The sequence below is a fragment of the Centroberyx affinis genome, unplaced genomic scaffold (assembly GCF_046629955.1).
Source record: "Centroberyx affinis isolate AG114_WGS23_722 - 3 ecotype Tasmania unplaced genomic scaffold, CSIRO-AGI_Caff_v1 ptg009394l_1, whole genome shotgun sequence".
In the NCBI taxonomy this organism is placed as follows: Eukaryota; Metazoa; Chordata; class Actinopteri; order Beryciformes; family Berycidae; genus Centroberyx; species Centroberyx affinis.
The window spans coordinates 22,245-47,500 of NW_027284512.1; the positions used below are offsets into that span (position 1 = coordinate 22,245).

The 25,256-nt window shown below is 39.9% G+C and overlaps 2 protein-coding genes across 4 annotated transcripts in view; one reads left to right on the forward strand and one right to left on the reverse strand.

Moving 5' to 3' along the window:
- Positions 1-4,243: 4,243 nt before the first annotated feature.
- Positions 4,244-13,954, forward strand: LOC139640409 (low affinity immunoglobulin gamma Fc region receptor II-like). The gene is made up of 8 exons (XM_071514606.1): positions 4,244-4,273; positions 8,168-8,431; positions 8,997-9,239; positions 10,344-10,517; positions 11,337-11,420; positions 12,684-12,773; positions 13,389-13,443; positions 13,577-13,954. Exons 1-8 carry the CDS (start codon positions 4,246-4,248, stop codon positions 13,665-13,667), a joined length of 1,029 nt encoding a protein of 342 aa, XP_071370707.1. The 5' UTR covers positions 4,244-4,245; the 3' UTR covers positions 13,668-13,954.
- Positions 13,955-21,183: 7,229 nt separating this feature from the next.
- LOC139640407 (calmodulin-binding transcription activator 2) overlaps positions 21,184-25,256 on the reverse strand; it is a 14,987-nt gene continuing 10,914 nt past the window's right edge. The window contains exons 10-12 of one of the 3 annotated variants that reach the window (XR_011694912.1): positions 24,466-24,540; positions 22,149-23,740; positions 21,184-22,090 (exon numbers count right to left, since the gene is read on the reverse strand). Coding sequence is in view for 1 of the 3 variants with exons in the window: in XM_071514604.1 (XP_071370705.1) it covers positions 23,686-23,740; positions 24,466-24,540 (130 nt within the window). In the remaining 2 variants the exon portion in view is untranslated. Of the gene's footprint in view, positions 23,741-24,465; positions 24,541-25,256 lie in introns of all 3 variants that reach the window. The other 2 variants (XR_011694913.1, XM_071514604.1) reach the window with 2 other exon arrangements.

Sequence of the window (25,256 nt, forward strand, 5' to 3'; positions counted from 1 at the left end):
GTTATCTCTCTACCTACAATACAGATAATCATGGAATTCTGGACAAAATCATATTTAACAATAAAAATATTCTCAGATTTGGGTCTGAGACACAAAATCTCATCAAATCGGGGTCCGTGGCCCTAATGTGGACTGAATGAGGGGTCCTTGATATGAAAAAGGTTGAGAATCACTGGTCAAGACTATCTCAAGTGATAAATTAACTCTTGTGGTTGTGAACTGATGGAAACACTGGGAATGTAACACTTTATACACTCTGAGTTAAATTAACACTGATGATTTACACAGATACTTTAATGAAGTAAAAGCAGAAAAACCCTGATAGAATACACAGCAAGAAGTCCTCCAGACAAATATTAAGGAATTTCATATTTTATTAACCAATTATCATAAGTTAGAAGCAGGCCTATAATGTTTAACTCATGTACATACAGGCCTATTTCAGTGCAAGGAAGTCTTTTCTTTTTTAACTGACGTTGAACTGATTTGTTTCAAATCAGTTGTCGATTTAAACCACTAGATGTCAGCAGAGAGCCGCTCTCCAGCCAGCAGGATGACAGAACGCTCCATTACACATCTTCACTTATTGAATGGGGCAGACACTGCTGTGTTTCCAGTACAGAAATACCAGACTGCACCTGTACTGGTCCTACTGGTGCAGTACCAGTACTACTAACTCAACTACTAAGTCTGGATATAGATACAGCGCTATATAAATAACGTGCAATGTCATTATTATTATCATTATTATTATTATTATTATTGTTGTGATTATTATTATTATTATTATTATTATCATATCTATTATAGCAGTAGTTGCAGTAGCAGTATACTGTAAAAACACATCTTTATCCATTAAAACAATGTATATAGATGTGTTTGTCAGTTTCAACTTGAAACCGCTAGTTAAGAGTTCAGAGAACGCCTTATAAAGCATTCACTAAACTCAACACTGTTTATTAGCAGACTTCCCAGCATGCATTGCATTCGGTTTAACTCTCTCTCCTCTTCCTTCTTCTGGTTTGAATGAAGTTACAGGACAGAGATTTGTTATGTTTGTATGTTTGGTGAATCATAGGTCACTTTCTGATTAAAAAAATAATAAAAAACCATGATAAAATCTACTATCTATCTTATCTATGTATCTGGGAATTCACAATCAAGGAAGTTTCTCTTTGATGCACATGGCAAGTACAATCCACTACAAGTAAGTACATGTATTGCAGCTGCAGACTATATGCTGAACTGTGTATTAATCATGTGATACTAGAGGAACTCGAACTTAAACCTAGCAAACTGTGTGAAAAAATAAATAACACTGGATTTCAGTTCCTCAATTAATGCATTCAACTTTGAAATCAGCATGACTAGACATTGGTTGATTGAACTTATTGTCTGAAGTTCACTCAGTTAGCTTTTCTACATTAGAACAACTAACTAATGACCTTTGACCGAACTATTCAGCACTACTTCAGTCAACTCACAATTTTAAGGCAGCAAGGAAACTTCTGTTTTTAAGTTGAACTGCCTTAATATTTTTTTGCAGTGAGTAGGTGTAGTAATAGTAGGTGTAGCAGAAGTATAGTACCAGTAGTAAGTGTAGTAGTAGTAGTAGCAGCAGTAGCAGTAGTTGTGGCAGTAGTAGTAGTAACAGTAGTAGTAGTAGCAGTAATAATAGATTATTCAGTATCATTCTTTATCATTGAACAAGTGAATCTGACTTTGCTACAGTTTTATAAACTCTCACAGTTCAGTCTTACATGCATTTCCTGAGGTGAGAAAAGTTGGTAGGGTTGTGTTGTGTTGTGTGTGTGTGTGTGTGTGTGTGTGTGTGTGTGTGTGTGTGTGTGTGTGTGTGTGTGTGTGTGTGTGTGTGCTGTTGACACCTCCTCTTCCTGACTGAGCTCTACTTCCTCTAACAGTTTTCTTTTTTATAACAAGTCCAGGTTGTGTCCCGGTCTGTGTGCCAGTTCACAATAACACACAAATCTAATTAATAATGTATTTCCTAATTTCTTATAAAATTATACAAAATGGTTTTGTAAACAGTGATGTATTTTATCGTGTTTAGTATAGAGGAGTACTTTGATAGTGTTCAGTTACAGAGTGTATTTAGCTGTTGATGGCCGAGTTGTGGTAAAAACAAAGAGTGGCTTCAGAAACTCGAGTACTAAATCACTTCCTCTTCATTTCCTCTCAGCAGAGCCACAGGCCTCGACTCCAGGAAGACGCCGGTTATTTCTAGCAGTTTCTAAAGCTGCGTTCACACCACAGGCCTTAATGTTCCACTTTGAACTGCTGCTCAGATCAGATTTTTTCTTTGGACAACTCTTCATATTTATTGCAGGATGTAACCCATGTCCCATAATGATATATAAACTGACAGAGTAACATCACATCAGTTTTGATTCGACACTTTTTGGTTCCAGTTCTGGAAAACATGATTTTTTAGATGTGAAGCAGCTCCTGGATCTGGACAGTAACTCACTGACTCTATCACAGGTAATCTATCTGCCCCCTAGTGGCCGTTAGGAGGCATGGCCGTGTCTCCAGATGACACATTGAACCACGATCCGTCACTCGCCTCTTCTCTGCAGCACTGTTGAACTCTATTGTGCGCTCTACTGTCGTTTAGATTCTGGTGTCAGTTGTGTCTTTGCTTGTCATTTTGATTTCTTGATTTTGTTTCTTTCTGTTTTGTTCATTTTGAGGGGAAATGCTTTATCAGCTCCTTGTGGTTTTTATCTCATTTTCATCTCTTCTACCTGTGTTCTTTGTCATTGTATTTTATCACTGTGGTTTTATCACCTCACTCATGAGTTATCACAGTGCAAAGAAACTATGTTACACTAAATAACCTGTTTCCTTGAAGCTGCTGGAGAGAAAACCACATAGACACTCACTTACAAAAAACAAAGGAAGATGGCGGGTTTTATTTGGTGTGACTGGTAAAATTCAAAGTGTTGATCTCATATCACTAAGCTGTAGAATGGGGGGCACATCTCTACAGTGGCTGCTCTGTAAGTAGAATCTGTGTGTGTGTGTGTGTGTGTGTGTGTGTGTGTGTTTTCTCCATTTTTCAAAGATTAACTTGTAACCTTTTAAAACCTTACAGGCCATTGATTATGCAGTAGTGGAGTCTGGAAAATAACTGTGTTTTATCCAAGTAACTAGTTATAGCATTAGAATGACTTAGCAATATACAAGTAAAAAAAAAAGGTGATGTTAGTAGTAATTGTATTAGATAAGTGGAACTGCACACTGAACTAATTCAAAAAGGAAGAAACCTTCTGAAAAAAAGGCTTTATGTTCCACAGAAGGGAGGGACACTGATTACAGAAAAACCTGTTTTATCATTATGTTTTAATTTGTTTGCGATGTAGAATAGATACAATAATACATTACATATTTTAGAAAACACATGCCAATACTGACCATGTACAATATTCACATGTATGCAAAAGTGTTCCATACTAAGTTGTCCTTTTCAGACCGGCCAGGACAGGCTTGTTCTTAGGTTCCTGTTGTTTTAACTGGATATTACGTAGTTATTCACAGTCATTATTGCATAATGAATGGACTGTAATTTAAACGATTATCTATTATTTTTAGGACATTTCTGGTTTGTTGGACAGGAATAAAGGGTGATAGAGTGGGTGATGCATGAAAAGTCAACATTGTGCACATGCTCAACGTCCTCAGACAAGACAAAACAAGATGAACTTCATTGATCACCATGGGGAAACTGGGTAGCAAAGAATAAGCTATAGATAATATAATAGATAAAAGTGTCTGAGGTGTAAAGATTTGTAAACAAATTACTAACACAGCAGATTGGGATGAGACTAAAGCTTTGGTCTGAAGCCGGTGCTGTCTGTCACAGGGGATTAGATGGTCAGTCGGTGAAGTCACATTTATGAAAGGCAAACACATCAATCCACTACCAGCTGATCTTAGCTCTGAGTCTGAGTGCGACAGTGGGAGTCAGTGAAGAAAATCCTCTATGTACTTATCCTGCATCTACCCTGCATTAGCCCTGCAGACAAATCGTTCTTTAACATTATAGGGGTCTACATTAGTGTCCTGTAAAGCAAAATACAATTCATCTGAAGGATGGAAGATATTACAGATGTTCTGGGTGCACTACAGCGCTGGGTCTCTCAGTTTTCTCAAGTAGAATTGTCTTGTCTGATTGCATGCAAAACCTGAAACCAACCTGAATCTTATTTCTCTTCAGTGCTGACCATGTTGCTGTGCTGCAGACCCACACAAGGTTGGTACACTTTACCTATGACAGTCCCAAACTGTTATGATGGATCCTTTGTAGGAAATCCTGATAGAAAGTTGTGTTTTGGATAGATTTGGGATTTGTACAGGGTTGCTTCAGGAGTTTATGGGCCCACATGGGTCCATGTGAAGAGTCTGGCTGCAGCGTTTGGGAGTCGTTGTAATCTAGCAAGACTCTGCTGGCTCAGACAGGTGTACAGGGAGTTACAGTAGTCAACACAAGTGATGATAAAAGCATGAATAACGGTTTCAAGGATAAAAATTAGCTAATTTTAGAAGGCCTCCTGACTGCACAACTGTCCTAACATCGCTCTAAACTGAGATTGTTGTCAAAGACAACCACACTGCTCCCCAACTGTGTGCTGTTACCTTCTGCCCAGGGACTACAGATGGACGTTATTTATATAGCGCATTTCATACACAAGGCAAATTCAACGTGCTTCACATAAAACAGAAAAAAATTGATAAAAACCCTCCTAAGCCAACTTGCTCAGGGCCACATTTTACAATGACATATTAAAAAAGAAAGAAATACAAAATAGGTAAAACATAAATAAAAGAAATAAATAGTATTAGATAGTAGAGATAGAGAAGATAGTAACACCTCTTACATCTACATGCAGATGATTTAGCAGAAGGCCACGGAGAAAAGGTTTTGTTTTGATCCAACTTTTAAGAGCTGACAGTGGGAACATCTCAGTGCTTCTGGAAGTTTATTCCAGTAATTGTGGGAGCATAATTACTAAAAGCAGCTTCACCAGATTTTGTTTTCACCCTGAACAACATATTTATTGAGCACTATCCCTGTCAAATAAACAAAACAAATAAATAAATAAAGATGCCACCAAGATTTCTGCAATTTGGGGTTACATTTGGGGACTTTGAACCAAGATATTTTATAATTTGTGCTCTGGTAGCATCAGGACCAATAATAATAACTTAACATTTGTCTGCGTTCAATGGCAGGAAATTGTATGACATCCATTTTGATGGTCTAACAGGCAGTCATGGAGTATATTAAAAGAGAGGTACAACAGTGTGTCATCTACGTAACAATGGAAACTTATATTATGTTTGCGAAGCATATACATGGAAAATAAAATTGGACAGACCCCTGGGGAACCCCACAGGTCATCTTTGCACAGGAACACTTTGAGTCACCAACGGCAACACTAAAAGTCCTGTCTTGCAAGTAGGAGTAAAACCAATTAAAAACAATACCAGAGATGCCAACCCAGTGTAAGACGATCAAGCGGAATAAAACTCACAGAGGTGCATTTTCCCAACTGTTTCAAACGGCTCTGTACTCTAAACTACACAGCTTTCTATTCATTCTCATTGGCAAGGTCAGCAACCAATGCATCATCTTGTATTAGCTGTAGTTTGTCAAATTTAGATGGAGTTGGTCAGATTTAGATCTGTGACAATGTACACCTACGAATGACAAAGGTGGCTGAGGATGTCCTAAAATGGCCGCCGTACCCTGTGTGTCTTCCTGTTAGAATAGGATTAGCTTTACACCCACGTTCTTGTTAACTGCACACATAGGTCAAGGTTCTAGGTTGTGATGTTCGTGGCGTTTCACACCAAACGCAGAGCGGTCCCGCTTCACCTCTGCGCCCGTCTTAAAATGCGAGATTTCACACCAGTTGCAGACAGGCTCGCACATTTGAAGTGTTCATTTCCGCCTCTGCTCTGTTTCTGCTCCATTTTTTTCCTGTTGTGCAAAGCGGATAGTCACAGAAATACATTGTCAAACACCACGAATGAACTCATATATTGCATTTTATCATCTGAGTTACCTAGCCAAAATTCAGGAAAAAACGCCTAAAATGACATACCCAAATTGAATCAGGAATAGCTCCTCAACCATAAGGCCTATATGCATGGCTCTGGTCTCCATTGATAGGTAAGAAGCTAAGGAATATGAATCCAGTGTAAGTAAACCTATATCTATTGCCATTCCAGAGTAAATGGAGATGCAATAAAGGAAAAAATAAGATTTTCATCCTTGCCTAGTATATAATCTAAATTTCAAAGGCAATATCACCATTATAACCAAGATCCCATGGATAATGATGCAACTGAATGTCTTCTCCTACTCCTTGACTACAACTGTAACTGTAAATTTGATGAAAATACAATAAAATACAACATTTATGATACAATTTATAAAGATATACTCAGGCGGTCTCCATGGTTTGGCCAATTGGGTACGAAAAGTGTCCATATGTGCTTTTTGTGTTTTCGGACTGTTTACTGGGAATTTTACTTCAAAATACAATTTATTTCCATATAGCCATGCTACAAATAACAGAAATCTCCCAAAAACATACAAATAGTAATAAACACAATGAATATTGATCAAGTTTGATCAATATTCATATATGACATTGAATCAGGGCCACAGAGCTTCATTCTACACAGGCACATTGATAGAGAATGGCTGGGAGCTTCAGGTCATGTGACACATCCCCGTATTCCTCTCAGTCAGTGGAATCGAATGGCATAAGACACATTGGTGTCAGTACTTTGATACAGCCACCAGATGGTGACCTTCGGGTAGAACTGGTTAAAGTTTAGCCTGCTAAACTGATGAGTTCTGTCAATTGTGTTAACACACACATTTAAAAGGAGCAGTTTATGACTGATTAAATATGAACCTAAATGTCATCTAAAATGTAAAAGTATCAATACAGTGATAGCCTCTACACTGTAAAAAAATATCCACCTTAAAGGGTAAATGTGTAACATTTCTATTTTCCTGAAATATGACTAGTAAATACCAGCAGGTTCCTGGATGGTAGTGAGTGAAACAAAGTAAACAGCCTTCACACAAAAAACAGCGACTCCTAACCTTCAATGTTTTAAAACTCCAGCAGCAGAATGGTGATGATGTCAGGATCCTGATGACAGCAAGCGTCCATCGAACAAAAAAATACGCTAACTTGGTATAACATCAATAGAATATTCATTGTTGTTGATTCTGAAACAGTCCCTTGGTATTTCCAACAAGCGTCTGGTGCTTCGGAGGCCAAGCATTGATATGTTGTTGTCATGACAATGCTGACCGATTGGACCAGAAATTACACATAGACCCTTTGACAAGTCATTTAATCTCGTACTAAGTCTTTAAATCTTGTTTTCCTTAAAACAAGTAGGCTAGAAAAATCTGCCAGTGAGGTGACATCATTCCACTTGTTTTACCTGTTTTGAGAATTAACCCTAACCCTAACCAAGTGTCAGTATCTTGAAATAAAACAGATCACCTCTCTAGCATCAAAACCATGTTACTTAATTCAAGAAAACACTTGAAACAGGTTGCTTTGCATTGGAAACAAGTGAAATTACCTCATCACACAAGCATTTTTTTTTACTTAGGAAAACAAGACTGAATACTAGGCTAAATTGCTTGTTAAGAGACAAGACAGTGATGGTTAGCTGACCAGATGCTATGGTTAGCTAGCTAACAAGCTGACATTATCTAAACACTAAATCAATCAGATGGATCAGTGAGGAAATGATCAGTTCAGTCAGAAATTAACCGTCTGTTCAATTCTGTTGAGACAGAAACACAGTCAGCTGTTCACAGAGCTGAGGACCTCCAAGATGGCCGCCAGAGGGGGAAGGCCCTCTACATCTTAGAGGGCCTTCCCCCTCTGGCGGCCTTCCCCCTCTGGCGGCCATCTTGGAGGCCTCAGCGCCATAGACAAAATATAGCGTAGGACGCGATTTTAGGGATTCACGGCCGTAACACAAACACAGAGGGTGTTTCAGGCTTTGGGTTTCAGACTTTCTTTGTGATGCTCAAGTGGTCATTTAGTTTTGTCAAAAATGTTAAGGATCAACAGTAATTTGACCTTCCTGCTGCCCCCCCCAGCCCCTCTGACTGTGAGTCCCAATAGATCCCAGTTGTTTTATGGGCAGTCTGTCTCTCTGAGCTGTGAGGAGGACGACAGCTCTGCTGGATGGACGGTGAGGAGGAGGAGGATCAAAGGAAAGATGACTGAGTGTGGAGTTCACTGGGGAAATTCAGCAGGTTCTTCCTGCAACATCAGTTACACAGTCCACATGGACAGTGGAGTTTACTGGTGTGAGTCCAGAGAGGGAGCAACCAGCAACACCATCAACATCACTGTCACTGGTAAGTCCATGCAGCATTTAGTCATAATAAATAACTAAATAAATATAATTAATTATCAATGGAATGGAATAGAATAGAACAGAATAGAACTTTATTGTCCACCAGAGTAGAAATTTGCCTTTGGCTTCACAGGTTGGTTAAAATGTGACACAACACAATAAATAAAAGTGAACAGTGCAATGCAATACAACACACAAAAAACAAAAGAGATAGCCAACAATATCAACACCTGTGAGCAATGTTAGGAGATCAGTAAGGTGAATGACCTTTTGTACACATTCTTGGTTGCTCTTACAACTCTACAGCGCCTCCCAGAGGGCAACAAAACAAGTTCCTGGGAGAGTGGGTGAGCTGAGATGGACCTTATGGGTCCCAATTTGAAATTTGTTCAGCATGCCGAATGACAGCTACATACCAAGATTCAAGTGTGTAGGTCAAACGGGGCGGCCGGGGTGACCGACTGTATGTTATAGCGCCCCCTGTGGCCGAAATGCGACAGATGGTATTAGTATTGATGAAGCTGTCTGTAAATGGATTAAATCATGTAGTGTGTCTCTGTGTTCAGGTGGTGCTGTGATCCTGCAGAGTCCTGTCCTTCCTGTGATGGAGGGAGCTGCTGTGACTCTGAACTGTACAACCAAGACTCCCTGCAACCTCCCAGCTGGTTTCTATAAAGATGGCTCCCTCATCAGGACCGAGTCTACAGGACAGATGACCATCCACCGTGTTTCCAAGTCTGATGAAGGCCTCTACAAGTGTCACATCTCTGGTCCTGGAGAGTCTCCACCCAGCTGGCTGGCTGTGAGAGGTGAGGATATCAGAGTTAATTCTTCTACTAACTTTGGTTTCTTTCCTATATTCATGTTATGGGGTTTCTGCACTCATAACAGAAGTCATACACTATGTGAAAACAATTCTCTTACTTTGCAAAGAGCAAAAGTTCCAGCAGTCAGTGTCTCATGTTTTTACTTCAGTTTCACCTCGGTTTTTACCAGGGAGGTTGTTGTTTTCTCCTCAGTCTGTCTCCATCTGTCTGTTTGTTAGCAAGACATCTTAAACAGATACAGACAGATAGCCGTTTGCCTAAGCATCAGTTGATTAGATTTTGGTGATTATCTGGATCTGAGATTTCCGCCATTAGATGATTTTCGTTTTTTAGCCACAAGTATTCTGCTGTGTTCGTGTGCTGGTGGGAAAAAGTCAGAAATCTGGGACTTCCGAGTCCAAGTACAATAGTCAGTGGCCTTTAAAGGAACAATAATTTAGGGGTTTACTGCCCCATAGCACCAACAATATCTTGAAGATAGATTGAAACGCACACCAGTATTAGCGGGGTGCTGTCCCACAGGAACAAAGATTCAAGGAAATAATTGTAGCCGCACTCCCACAGCTCCAATGCAGAATTCTTAATTGTCTTTGTCAGGTTATGACGTCATACCCTGACGAAGACAGTGTTTGAAACCGTGGTTAATCAATAAAGATGACTCAACGATTACTCAGCCAGCTGCTTCAAGCTTTCAAAACTCACTTTCCGACTCATTCTCTGTTTTGGAAACTAACCCACCTGCTGGAGTTTGAAGACACTCCCAGATTTGGACGTGATGTGTCGTTCTCACAATGAATCTTCAAACAAAAGATCATCTCGCGATCATCTGTGTTCGTCCTCGGCGTCCTTTTGTTTCCGAATCGGACATCGGACGTTAGCTTCCGGGTCAAAGGCGTCATGGAGGACACGAGAACACACAAGATCGCAGATCGAGAAAGAGCGACTGAATCTCTACCAGCTCCAGGTGCTGTCCTGACCTCTGACCTCCCTGTGGAGGGAGCCAATAGAAAAAGACTAGGAGGGGTTAGGGCTCTCATGCAGACTTTTTCTCTGCTTTTAATTATTATTTCTTGTTGTTTTTTTCAGCGAGAGCCACAACTACACTTACTCCTACTCCTTCCTCTCCTTCTGGGTACTTCTCTCATCTCTTCTCCTCTCCTCCCCTCCTGGTGTTGTGGTCTGTTATGTCAGTCTGTGGTTTGGTTGTACTGGTTGTACTGGTTGTGATGGTGGGGCGGTGCGTCCGGAGGAAGCCCAAAGGTAAGACACGGACCTTACATTTTACACTGAACATTTCTTGTTTGGGTTTTTCTTGTTTGGATTGTTGAAGGTGTTCTTTTGCATTTACTTTGACATTGAACGAATAGTTCACCCAAAAATCAGAATTATCTGTCATTATCTGCTTATCCTCATGCCAGTACAAACTCGGATGAGTGTTTTTTCTTTCATCCAGCTTACCAGCAGTTCTCCAGGCTCTCTGCCGGAGAAGCTTTCTTCCAAACAATTGCAGTGAATGGATTCCTTTAGGCTTTTAAAGGACAAAAAAGTCCATAAATGTCCATAAATGTTCTCCATACAGCTGCAGCATAATCCAAGTCTTCTGACACCATGTGATCGCTCTGTGAGTGGAAAAGTTTTTCAATTAATAGTTTTTTTTTCCACTCACAGTAGATAATGACTGATAATTTTATTTTTTAGGTGAAATATTCCTTTAACACTGCTATTATACCAATATTTTACATTCACTTAAACATTTACATTTTTATTTTACAATTTGCAATTTACATTTTATATTTAAAATTTTTATTTTCACATTCTGCATTTTACATGTGGGGTACTTTTACCTTTACTTTGACAACATTACCATTTACTTTGTAATTTCACATTTACAATTTACATTCATATTTACATTTCACAATTATATTTTATGTTTACAAACAATTCCATATTTCAAATTTCAATGCCAGTTACAGTTTTCTAAAATTAAATCTCCATTAGGATTCTCATAAATGACAGTGTTGTTATAAATATGTATGTGTGTGTGTGTGTGTGTGTATTTGTGTGTGTTCCATTGCCAAGACATAGAGACGGGAGCTGATGACATCACATACAGTGACCTCAGAATAACATGTGACTTACAGCGACCAATCAGACAGAGCAAAGGTAGTGGTTTAGTTCTGCTGTTTTATCCGGGGGAATTCTTAGAAGAACTGATGTTCTCCTGTGTGTGTGTTTGTGTGTGTGTTTGTGTGTGTGTGTGTGTGTGTTTGTGTGTGTGTGTGTGTGTGTGTGTTTGTGTGTGTGTGTGTGTGTGTGTTTGTGTGTGTGTGTGTGTGTACTGAGCGCCATCTAGTTATTATCATATTTGCATTTTACATTTATGTTTACATTTGATTGATATGGAAGAGGATTAGGGCCGCATGTGAAATATTTAGTGAGTTCTGTGTGTGTGTGTGTGTGTATGTGTGTGTGTGTGTGTGTGTGTGTGTGTGTATGTTTTCTACCCTGTGGTGAGTGTGCTTCCTTTCACATTTCTCACCTCACTTAAATTAGGCCACTGGCCTCTTGCAGTGCAGAGTGGTGTTACATGTCACCTGCACATGTCATTTGGATAAACTGAATATGTTACAATGCACATTTGCACTAGGTATATTCTGTCCATATGTTCTGCATATCTAATAATGTGGGGAGGAAACTGTGAACTAACGTGAATCTGTCAATGAAGACCCTTATTTTTTTTATGAATCATGTGTTGTATTATCATCAATAATATAATTTATTGTAATTACTTATTGGATTTTCTTCAATATTCTGTGTTTCTATTTTTACCCGCATTCCATTGTCTGCTATTGCAATGACCAAATTTACCAAAAATACATTTTTATTAGTAGTAGTATCATTATTAGTAGTAGCAGTAGTAGTAGCAGTAGTAGCAGTAGTAGTAGTAGCAGTAGTAGCAGTAGTAGTAGCTGTAGTAGTAGTAGTATTAGTAGCAATAGTAGCAGTAGTAGTAGCAGTAGTAGTAGCAGTAGTAGCAGTAGTATAGTTGTAGTAGTAGCAGTAGTAGTAGCTGTAGTAGTAGTAGTATTAGTAGCAATAGTAGCAGTAGTAGTAGCAGTAGTAGTAGCAGTAGTAGCAGTAGTATAGTTGTAGTAGTAGCAGTAGTAGTAGCAGTAGTTGTAGCAGTAGTAGCAGTAGTAGTAGTTGTAGTAGCAGAAGTAGTAGTCAGTAGTAGTTGTTGTGGTAGTAGCAGTAGTAGTAGCAGTAGTAGCAGTAGTAGTAGTTGTAGTAGTAGTATTAGTATAGTATTAGTGCAACAGTACTAGTAGCAACAGCAGCAGCAGAAATAGTAATAGTAGGAGTAGTAGTTATAGCAGTAGTATTACTAGCAGTAGCAGTATTTTATTACTATCATATATTTTCCAGACTGTGTTCCAGATCCAGTCGACTCAGCAGCAGAAGGAACCGGAGACGTCACTTATGGACAAATAGTCATCAACCCACACAGCAAGAGAGGTAGATCTCCTCTTCCTTATAGAAACTTTACAGTTTTATCACCAACCTGCTACCAAGCAGTGTCTCCATCATGGAGGAACATCTTATAACATCTTAGCTTATAGCACATTAGATATAGAGCTGATAGGATGTAAGGCCTACATACATACATAGAATGCAGTATCATCAGCAAACATAGGTTGTAGTATTTTACACACATACATAGAAACACTGCTGATACAACAATGTGATTTATTGTTAAATGCCAGAGTGTAAATGAAGAGAGGCAGGTACAAAAACACTTCCTGTTCAACAACCTGAGAACCTTCTGGATCTCTGGTTGTACTCTGTATTATCATTAGCTGGCACACTGGCTGCTTGCCAAATTACAAATGAATAGTGAGATGGAAGCTAAATAGAAAGGCACATATTAAACTGAATAAGAAAAAAATAAATGAGGGGACGTTTCTGCTGGACAGTCACAGTAGAGAGAGACAGGAAAGAGAGAGACAGGAAAGAGAGAGACAGGAAGGAGTGCGGTTAGGACTCGGCCTTAACGGGACACGCTGAACCAGCTGGGCCATCAGGACGCCACGCAAAACGCCTTTTATGTTTCTGTTGTTTTGTTCTACACAGGACAGAAAGACGGGCGGACACTGCTGACGCCAAAACATGAAACACACCTCCTTCTGTAATAACTCTGTCCTACATGAGCATCACCTACATCACCTGAAAGACCTATAGTGTTCTTCATGATGTTTTAAATGTGTGTGTGTGTGTGTGTGTGTGTGTGTGTGTGTGTGTGTGTGTGTGTGTGTGTTCAGACTCTCCATCAGAACCAGAGGTCGTCTACTCTTCGTTGAGGTAGACCTTCACACCAGTTCCACCAGTGATGTTCAACTGAAGGTCCGCTGACCACCACTGGACCCCAAAGCCCCTAAAAGCCGGTCTCCATATGTACATTTATTTATTTTGTTTTTATTTATCTCACTGACTTTATTCCCACTGGACTAGATTCTGGTAGCTAGCTATCGTGAGCCAAATACCTAAAAATGTGAACCTAAATAATAATAATAATAATAATGATAATAACACTTAATATATAATAAACTTTATTTGTAGAGCATTTTCAAAAACAAGAGTTTACAAAGTGCTGAACAGAAAGAAATAAAATCATAAAATCAAACAAAATAAAACAATATAATACACGACACACAACAATAATAAAACACGCAATAAAATACAATAAAATAAAACAATAAAATACAATAAAACAGGTTTAAAAAGATGAAAAAGCCATGCTACATCCTCTGGATTCTTGAGATCCATTTGTTTCTGAATCTGAATCTGTGAAACGATAAATGTTTGATCTGTGTCTTTATAAACAACATGAGCACAGTGTGACGCAAGTTCAACATGGCCGCCGTGGGGAAAAGGTTTATACCGCACTTTGGTATGTTTTTATTTTTTTGTTTTCCTTTGTCTTGCTGCTGTTGTTCTGCACAACCGTCTTAATGCTTGTTTTTTCATACTTTCATGCATTTATGGGATCCGGTGATAATTGTCAGTTGTTTTATGTTCAATTCCGCATTTGCTCTATTCTTATTTATATTCTATTTTTCTTTTCTGGCTCCTGTGACTGTTTGCTGCTGCAGCGACCCAGCGTCAACACACGATCAATAACGTTTAATCTAATGTTATTTGCTCATATGCTGATATTGTAAGTGTGTGTGTGAGTTTCTGTGGGTTGTTCAAAGCTGTCAGATGGAAAACTACTCATGCTTTGGCTTGGCTGTGGCTAACCAGTCTACACGTCCTCTGTGTGAGTGTGTGAGTGTGTGTGTGTGTGTGAGTGTGTGTGTGTGTGTGTGTGTGTGTGTGTGTGTGTGTGGACACGTGCATCAGTGTTTTTTTTCCATATCAGGTACTAAAGGACTAGTTGACACAACCGCAACCACAGTCTATTAACAGCACTCATACAGAGGGTCTCAACTCTGCGTGTGTGTGTGTGTGTGTGTGTGTGTGTGTGTGTGTGTGTGTGTGTGTATACCATCAACCACTATCTGAAGTAAAATATTGAGGATCCAGTCTGTAAAAGTGTCTTTTCATATTTTGATTTGAATGTTTTTTTTATACTGAACTCAATTATTTTATTTATGTTTTTATTTAACTTAATTTATGTTTCTCCCTCAGCAATAGTTACTAATCTTTAAAACGTACCGTCGTTTGCTTTAATGTTGTTTTGTCAAGATTGCAACACAAAATGTCATTTTTTCATTTTGTTTCATGTAGTAACTAATAAACTCAATAGAGTATCAGAGGATTAATCAATACATTCTGTGCAATATAACATTGTACAGAATGTAAAACGGCCTTCTTTCATCCAATAACATAATATCTGATTTAGAACTTTAAAATGTATTCATAACCTTGTAAGCTTATTTGCCTTTTCTATTCTTTTTATGTTTATCTTTTTTTCTCCTATTTATGTGTAATTGTCTTGTATTGTCTTGGGTTTTATTTATCTGCTATGGAACTCTTTTAAGACGAGTCCTGAATAAAGTTTTGAATTGAATTGAAGCCTTTGTTATTTAGGCTATGTATACTATGTATGTATCTATCTATGTATGTTAATCTTTTTTTTCCTCACCTGCACAATCTGTGTTTAATTGTGTGTTGTATTTATTTGTTACTGTTTACTATGTGTGAAATAAATAAAACTAAAAAAAAAAACAGACTGTCAGCCACTAAATACATGTATGACAGCAGTACAGACAACATGTACAAATACACACAGTATTCCTACAGAGAAGAACCACTGTAAGCAGCTGAGAAGTGTTTGCTGCCCCCTACAGGCTACTGCTGGTTATAGTTGTAATATCACATACTGCATCATAAAGGCAAAACATTAACAATATTTAAAAAAAAACATTAATAAGAAAAAAAGGAACAATTATGCCCAGCAGTCCAGGAACTTGTGTGGATTTGAATAGAAAAAATGCCTTTAACAGACTGAAACATGAAAAGCAACAATCTGCCTTCATCAGAGTTTTTAAAATTCGTCACAACTCGACCTGTCAGTAAAACTTCACCTGTCAGTAAAACTTCACCTGTCAGTAAAACTTCACCTGTCAGTAAAACCTTCAGCTGGCTGTGGTTTTCTCTTTATTACACAAAATGTTCTTGAACTGTCCGTTTGGGAATAGAACCCACAACCATGCACCTGTGTGTGTGTGTGTGTGTGTGTGTGTGTCTACAATGTAACTCATTTGTCACTGAAGCTATAATAACAAAGACTGAAATTTATTGACATAACCTGTTTATTAACAGTATCATGAATATTGATGTTAAAACTTAAATAAAAAAATAAAAAAATAATGAAAATATAAATGAAGATGATTTTTCAATACAGCAGCATCTTCCAAACCATGGAAAAATCATTATATTATGTATTATTTTAACAGAGGAAATTTGTCTTACAATACATACTTTTCATTATTACTATGTTTGAATTTTAACATTTTAACTTTAGCTGACAGCAAGAAGATAAATTAATAATTCCTAAATGGACTAAATAATGGACTTGGTATAAAATAATAGTTTTGGTAAATAAAAAAATCAACATTTGAACACTATTTTGTTTTATTTACATTATTTTCAACTGTATTAAAGTTATAACTAATAGTTACATAAAAGTCAAAGTGAAACAGGAATCTGTTTCAAAATAGTTTGGAACAACAAAATGTGTACGTGCGTGTGTGTGTGTGTGTGAAGGAGAGAAAGAGTGTTTGAAGGTATGTGTATACTTTTCTAAATAAAAATAAGTATCAGCGTTTTCTTCTTCTTTCACTTCCAGCCTGATCTGACGGCTGATGGATTCAATCTGTTACAGTAAATGTGGAAAAATGGCGAACGCAAACATTTCCCTACAAACTAACAATCTTGACCAAAATCTTCAAAGCAGCTGCTCAGTAAGTCGGGAGGCAGCGGGAGGCAGCGGGGGGCAGCGGGGGGCAGCGGGAGGCAGCGGGGGGCAGCGGGAGGCAGCGGGGGGCAGCGGGAGGCAGCGGGGGGCAGCGGGAGGCAGCGGTGTCCCGTCAGCTGACCGGACCAGGTGAAGTTCTTCTTGCACTGGTCGCAGCGGTACGGTTTCTCTCCGGTGTGAACGCACCGATGCACCGAGAGGTTGTACGGCGAAATGAAGGTTTTCTGGCAGTGCTGACAGCGGTAGGGTCTCTCCCCGGTGTGAATACGCTGGTCGCAGTAGTACGGTTTCTCTCCGGTGTGAACGCGTCGGTGTCTCCTCTATGCCGCCAGCTGCCTGAAGCTCCGCCCACACTGCTCACAGCGATAGGGTTTCTCTCCGGTGTGGATCAACTGGTGACGACTGTATTTGTAATTATCACAAAACCTCTTCCCGCACCGGTCGCAGCGGTGCGGTTTCTCTCTGCTGTGGACGCGTTTGTGCCTCGCCAGGGAAGCCGATTGGCCGAACGCTTTCCCACACTGCTGACAGGAGTATGGTTTCTCCCCTGTGTGAACTCTCTGATGCTCCTTGAGCTGCGGCGACGTTGCGAATGTTTTGTCACACTGCTGACAGCGGTGAAGCCTGGGTCTGCCTGGGGCCCTCTGTTTCCATAGAGACCGAGAGAGAGAGAGAGAGAGAGAGAGGAGTGTAAGAGGGGGCTGGATGGTGGAGTGAGTCAATACAGGTAAGATGTGATTATTATCTCAGACATAACAACATATACATATATATATATTACATCAAAATACTATCAGCTATGAAACCATGTCATACCTGACACACAACACACCTATATAGACTGTATATAACAGATATATGGCATCATATGAAGACGTTGTCATTGCATTATTATTTCATCCAGACCTGGACAACAGCAGCAGCTGATGTACTGGGCTGGAGAGAGAGCGAGAGAGAGAGAGAGAGAGAGAGAGAGAGAGAGAGAGAGAGAGAGAGAGAGAGAGAGAATAATTAGCAATCACTGGTATTCTCATATATCAAATAAATAGACAAGCTAACAGGTTAAAGTAAGCAACAGATCAACATCAATGTTACAACAGTTGATATTTCTTCTCACCTCTTCTGTAGAATTCATTTTGCCTCCTTAGTGTCGAACACCAAATTCAACACAGCTGTCCTGAACGGAGACAAAATGGCCGATGACGTTCCTCTCCTCCTCCTCCGCCAGATGCTTCTCTTCCCACCAATCAGCTCTGACATCATCAAACAGAGACAGTCCTAAGACAGGGAACGCCCACAAATATAATAACAACAATAACAATAACAATAATAATAATGTAGCCGCTAAAAGTGATTGTAGGATACAATCAGTTCTATGAAGACTTAAACCTTTTTAGGAAATATTAAGGTTTCATTAATGTGAATGGGAAAACAATAAAGGTGGAGGACCACAGTCATATGATGTCCAGCTGTTGCAGTTATGACCGTTTTCCTACTTCAAACACACTTTGTCTTATTACTTGCATATTTGGGCCAATCATCAATTCAAACCACTAGATGTCAGCAGAGAGCCGCTCCTGCTGCGTCTCACAGAGGTTTATTATTAAATGAAATGTTTATTAAAAGCTCCAGCTGGACAGACTCACTAACTGCACAGCTGCGAGGAAGATGGGAAACGCTGAAAATGATCAGAGCGCTCGCGCAGTCTCTCACCACCCAGCAGGAGTGAAGACACTTCAGTTACTACAAGATGAAGCAAACAGCAACTAAATGATTTTATCCATTTCTGATCGTCTGTCTCTCCACAGCAAAGTTATGCTTCAGTTTGAAAAGAAGAAAAGACGCTTTTGACTTTTCCAAAGTCTAGATTTATAATTTATTCGCCATCAAAACATCTACTTCTGTGGCAATTCAATAACAGACCCAATTTCTAAAAGGCAAGTGATAATTCAAAAGATAGATCATCATCCTACAATGTGCTGCATTTAAAACTTGCATCAGTGACGTCCCTGGTAAGCTGATCATTTAATATATTTGTGCTTCTGTGGTGATATGATGCAGATATGAGCCGTTCTGCTTCACCTGAGGAAGTTCTTTGATAACAGGAAGTTACAGCAGCTAAAACTGCTGCTAATGATTTAAAACCAGTTTGTCCATTCTCCCCCCAGACTGCAGCAAAGTGTGAATGTGATTGATCTGACCTGGAGTCTTCTGGTCGGAGTTACCGGACGCTCTCCGCGGCGCTACGACGAGCACAACCGTGCACATCTACCGTAGGACTAACACAGTAGTAGCCTAGCATAACACATCCGAGCTAAGACAGCACAAAGTTAGCACCGAGGATCTGGAAGAAACCCGCTGACTTTAAACGGCTAGGCTGCTTACAGCTTTACAGCTTTGAACCCGGACTGCTATCAGGAACTACTAGACTCAGGAAGACCAGGAAGACCGAGAGGAAACTTCTTTTCTCTCCGTTTACTTCTCTGCTGAACGCTCGTCGGCCATATTCACCTTCTTCTTCTTCTTATTCTCCTTCTCTGCATTTTGGCGGATCGCAAAACCAACGACAGGCTGTATACCGCCGCCCACCGCACCGGAGTGTGTAGCATCTTCTTCTTCTTTAGTTTTGAGGCGGTTGACATCCAAGTGTGTCGCATCTATTATGGGTTTAATCTGTAAACATTTAGTCCCAACCTTCTACACTGTGACTCTGCTCTGTATTTACTATATCAAACCCACAGCTGGAGACACCAGCGTCCACACCGGAGAGAAACCACATCACTGTGACCAAAGTGGGAGGAGTTTCACTGATTTACAGGAGATTACAGCACCTCCACACTGGAGAGAAACCCGACTGCTGTGCCCGCTGTACGACAAACTTCACCTGGACTCATTCATCATCTAATTCTTCAAAATAATTTATGTAGATTATGTATTTTTCGGCTTTTGGAAACAGAATACTTCTTGATTCTGTCCAAACTGTGCAACAATAAACTGACAGAATTTGACCCTCTGCCTCGTTACGCTCTTTCTTCTTTCTTACTTATTTCCGTAATGCCAAATAACATTGCCTTCTTTTTTCAATCTCACAATCAGTAAATTTTTCTTTTTTTTTTTTCTTAGTTCTCTTGTTTAAATTTTCCTCCACCATTTCTCCTAAGTGGAGCTGAATGAAACAATTTATATGCTAAACAGGCTAATTATGGGGATTTTAATTAATATCCATTTATAAATCCCAGTTAACTCAAAATCACCGTTCACACTGAGAAACATCAAATAATGTGTTTTTTTAAAATGTATTTTTCATTAATGCTACGTAATTAGCGCTTGCTAACTAGCTGTTAACTCATCCAAACAATGTAACGATATAAAAGTCAATACCGGAGCAGAGAAAATACTTGATTTGCATGTTTGAACTCTGTGTAGCTGCAGACCGGAGCCTCTGGCCCCGCCCACAGAGCATCTGACCCCGCCCACAGATCATCTGGCCCCGCCCACAGATCATCTGGCCCCGCCCACAGGGCCTCAACCCCACAACCCGTCAGAATAGACACTTCTGTTGTCTTCTATCTGTTCTTCCTGCCGAGTCTTTCATCAGCTCAGTTGTATTTCCATAACTTCAGACTGCAGCACAAACACAAACACCAGTACATGCTTTCACTTTCTCTCTCACACACACACACACACACACACACACACACACACACACACACAGTTCTTTATTCAACATAAAATTTATTACAGAATCTTTTATAACCAACTCCTTTGGTGTTTTACCTTGATATTGTGTTTTCTGAAGTTATCGATGTTGTGATTGATGTTTTTATTGTTGATGTTGTTGTTGATGTTGTTGCTGTGGTTGAAGTTGTGGTTTAGATGTTTTTATTGTTGATGATATTGTTATTGTTGATGTTTGTCTCATTGTGGCTGTTGTTATGGGAGATGTTACTTTTTTTTATTGATGTTGACGTAGTTTAAGACGTTGTTGTTGTTGTTCTGGTTGATGTTTTTTTTGTACTTGAAGTTGTGGTTGTTGTTGTAGTTGATGTTATTTTTCATGTTGTTGTGATTTGTTTTAATTGTTGATGTTATTGTTGTAGTAGTTGATGTAGTCCATGCTGTGGCTGTTCTTATATTTATTGTTCTTATTTATTTTGAATTTCCACCTGGGATTAATAAAGCTCTTTATCGATCTATCGTAGTTGATGTGGTTGAAGATATTGATGTTATTGTTGATGTTGTCGTTGCTGTAGTTGAAGTTGTGGTTGTCGATGTATTTAAATGTTATTTCTGTTCATGTTGTTGTGATTGTTTGTGTTGTTTTTGTAGTTGATGCTGAAGTTTTGGTTTAGATGTTTTTATTGCTGATGTAATTGTTGATGTAACCACCCAGTCGTTTATTTTCTGATTTTCTCAGTTTATTACCTTCCACACATTGCGTCGCTATGCAACAGCTGCCATGACAACCTGATAAACAAACCGTAGAAACCATCAAAAAAACACAAACAACAAAACAAATAATATAATAAACACCTGATTTATTCTTCTCACTTATAGAATAATATTCATCATTTCTTTTTAAAGGTTTTGAAATGCAAAACAATCAATACAAACTCATGCAAAGCATCACTTCAACAATAGTAATAATATTAATAATAGTAGCAATATAATATTTCTCATTTTGTATCTTATCTGAGTGAAACTGTGAAAACAAGCCAGGATAAAAACATCATTGATAAACTCGTTAAATAACTCGTTAAGGAAAGCTCATGCTCTGTTCTAGTAGTTGTGGTTGCCATGACGATACAGCAGCATTCAGTCTGACTAAAAGCACACAGAGCAACTTGTGCGGCGACTCTGAGGGGCAATCCAGCGTCAACCAGGCTTCCCGGGCCTGGGCTGGATTAAAAGAGCAACTTTTGTGGCAACACTGACAGGCAACAGTGTTGGTCAACAGTAGTTGCGTCAACACTGTTGCAGTGATTCCAGAGCTTGTTGCCTCCAGGAGTGCTTTAAAGTGCTGCCATTGCTAGGTTGCCTGTTATCGTTGCCCAGAAAGTTGCCCAACACATCAAAGTCGGCTGAACGGAACCCTGCCTGACCCCTGACCTGTGATGTCACACTGATGTGTCGGGGCTGTGACGTCATCAGTGTGAGACTGTAAACCTGGTATCAGACAGACTGACCTCTGACCCCACCTCCGCATCATCCTCATTCTCTTTCTCTTAGTCGCCATGACAACGCTGCTCCATCACGTTCAGTAATGTTGCTGTCTGTTTACTGCAAGCTCTCTCTCTCTCTCCGTTAAGAGCTACCTGTCTCTCTCTCTCTCTCTCCGTTAAGAGCTACCTGTCTCTCTCTTTCTCTGTTTAGAGCTACCTGTCTCTCTCTCTTTCTCTGTTTAGAGCTACCTGTCTCTCTCTCTCCGTTAAGAGCTACCTGTCTCTCTCTCTCTCTCCGTTAAGAGCTACCTGTCTCCCTCTCTCTCTCTGTTTAGAGCTACCTGTCTCTCTCTCCTGACTCCAGCCTTAGACAGTGAACTCTAGCAGTAAAAGTGCTTGGAGGAACTCAGATGGTTCCTGAGGAACTCCTTCATTACACATCCTGAACTGTCTGTTCCTCCAGGAAGCTGCAACATCTGGAGCTTCTTCAGCTAACAGCTAACTGAAGCTAGCAGCTAACAGCTAACTGAAGCTAACAGCTAACTGAAGCTAACAGCTAACTGAAGCTAGCAGCTAACAGCTAACTGAAGCTAGCAGCTAACAGCTAACTGAAGCTAACAGCTAACTGAAGCTAACAGCTAACTGAAGCTAGCAGCTAACAGCTAACTGAAGCCTGATGGATGTTTCAGATCTGAAACAGCTGCAAGGTCAGGTGAGATCACATCCTCCTACCTGCCTCTCTCCCAGGGGTCAGAGGTCAGGGGTCAGAGGTCAGGAGGCTCCTTAAGACTTGACCTTACAGTCTACACAACACACACACACACACCCAGTCACACGCACACTCTCTCTCTCATACACACAAATTAACAGTACATGCTGTAATAAATAAAAACATCCATAGCATCTATAAAGTCCAACTTTAGAATATATATGTATATAGAAGTGATTGTGTGTTTAGATATAGATTTATCATCATGTATACTTTGAAGTACACAGCATGTAGACTCCAGGTGAAGAGCTCCACTCCAAAATGTCAAACTGCAGCCGTCTTCTGAAATATTCAGAAACAACCAGCGGTCAGTGACGGCACGTTCTGATTGGTTCATTTTGCTCCAGTAGTTCGGTTCGTTTGGCCAGGTGAGAACGATGTCGCTCCAACCTGAAACTGACAGTCTCAGTCTTCCAACAAGAGAACTGCACTGCGGTTTGTTAATCCACCCAACTACAGGAAACCACCCCGAAACACAAGGGATTATGGGTAGAAGGAGACAGACACGGAAAGCCGAGCGGAACAAAAAGAAGTCTGGACTGATGATTCAGGACCAGACCGGATCAGAATATTATAGGATGGAGGTGTGACGTTTCAAATGGAGCTCTTCAGCTGCAGACAGACAGCTACATTCAACCAGGAGAGGAGATGGAGAGACAGACAGACAGACAGACAGACAGATAGATAGATAGATAGATAGATAGATAGATAGATAGATAGATAGATAGATAGATAGATAAACGGCAGGAACTGAGGAGAGGAAAAGGAGGGAAAAGAGCAGAGTGGTTTTCGACCTCCGAGCGGTAAGGCATCTCTCCGTCGATCTGTCCATCCCTTCATCTCTCTCCGTCCTTCTCTTCTCTCCGTCAGTCACTCGTTTGTTTTTTCTCTCCCTTTGTATGTCTGAGTAAACCTGTTGAGGGATGACGAGAGGAGGAAGCTCTCGCTCTCTCTCATCCCTCCTCCCTCTCTCCCTGGTTTCCCTGTCAGGAGACGGAGGGACGGACGGAGGAGTGGTTAGGTGGTCAGGCCTCTCCTCTCCAACTCCTTCGTCTGCTTCAGTTCCTTTATCCTGGATAGAGAGAGAGAGAGGGAGAGAGAGAGAGAGAGAGAGAGAAAGAGACAAACAGAGGGAGAGAGACAGAGAGAGAAGGGGGAAGCTTTAAACTTCATATGTTCAGCACTTTGTTGAGTTTTAACAGTGTTTTAACAATCAAATCAAACATCAAACTGATAAAATTAATTAAAACAAGAATACAGCACAAGATAAAAGAAAAGACTGAAGGCTACAAAGTCACATGACAGCAGGCGGATAAAGTTAAATAAGTTTTAAAGCGGCAGTCAGTAAAGTTTTTATATCTGTGGGGGTTGACACGCCCCTTTAACAAGTCATTCTGCAAGTGCTAGCCTACGCTTAGAAAATATAAATATGACTACTGGTAATACTAACACTAATATTAATAATAATGTTACTAATGCTAATACAGATATTAATAATAATACAATTGCTAACGCTAATCGTAACCAAATATTAACACTAATACTGGTACTAAAGCTAATGCTAATACACTGCTCATACTGATATTGATGCTAAAGCTAATGCTGATACGAATTCTAACAACAAGGTATCTTACACATAAACTGGGTGAAAATTATGAAATCTCATCAATGAAACAAAATCTCCATGAAAAGACTTCAACTCGTGTGTGTCTCTGTGTGTGTGTGTGTGTGTGTGTGTGAGAGTGTGTGTGTGAGTGTGTGTGTGTGTGTGTGTGTGTGTGTGTGTGTGTGTGTTACCTGTGTCTGCAGCGTCTCAGGAACCTCATGATCTTCCTGGCTGCCTGGTCCTGTTTCTTCGTCAGGAACGATCCCCTGATAGACAAATAATCAATACCTGCTGGTTATAATCAATACCTGTTGATTATAATCAATATGTTATAATCAATATCCACTGGCTGGTTTCTGATGCATCAAACCCATGCTGCTGGATTCCTGGAAAGTGGCGCGTTTGGGAAAATTCCCTGATATTCCCTGACTTTCCCTCTCTGCACTCAAGGATATTCCAGAAAACCCAGGACCAGTGCTAATCAATACTAATCAGTAGTACTAATCAACACTAATCAATTCTTGAAAAGCTCTTTCACAATTTTTGCTGCCTGTCTGAGCCACTTGTACTCTGTGTAGCGGACATATATTAATAGATGTATTGTTCAGTGTACTGATTGATGTATTGACAGATGTATTGATAGGTGTATTGATATATTGACACGTATTGATGAAATGTATTGATGGGTGTACTGTTTACTTGGTGCTTCATCCTCTATAGCTCAGTTTACTTGTGGTGTTCCTCACGGCTCGATCCTCGGCCCTCTGCTGTTCTCAGTATACATGCTCCCCAGTGTTTTTTATCACATGTATGCAGATGACACCCAACTGTATGTCCCACTAAAATCCAACAATTCTAGTATTCTAGCTCACCGTAATGGCAGTGTATTGATCAGTGTATTGATCTCTTACTTGATCTTGGGGTTGTGGCTGGCGGTGCCCCGCGGCCCCTGTTTGAGCCGCTCGTACTCCGTGTAGGTGAT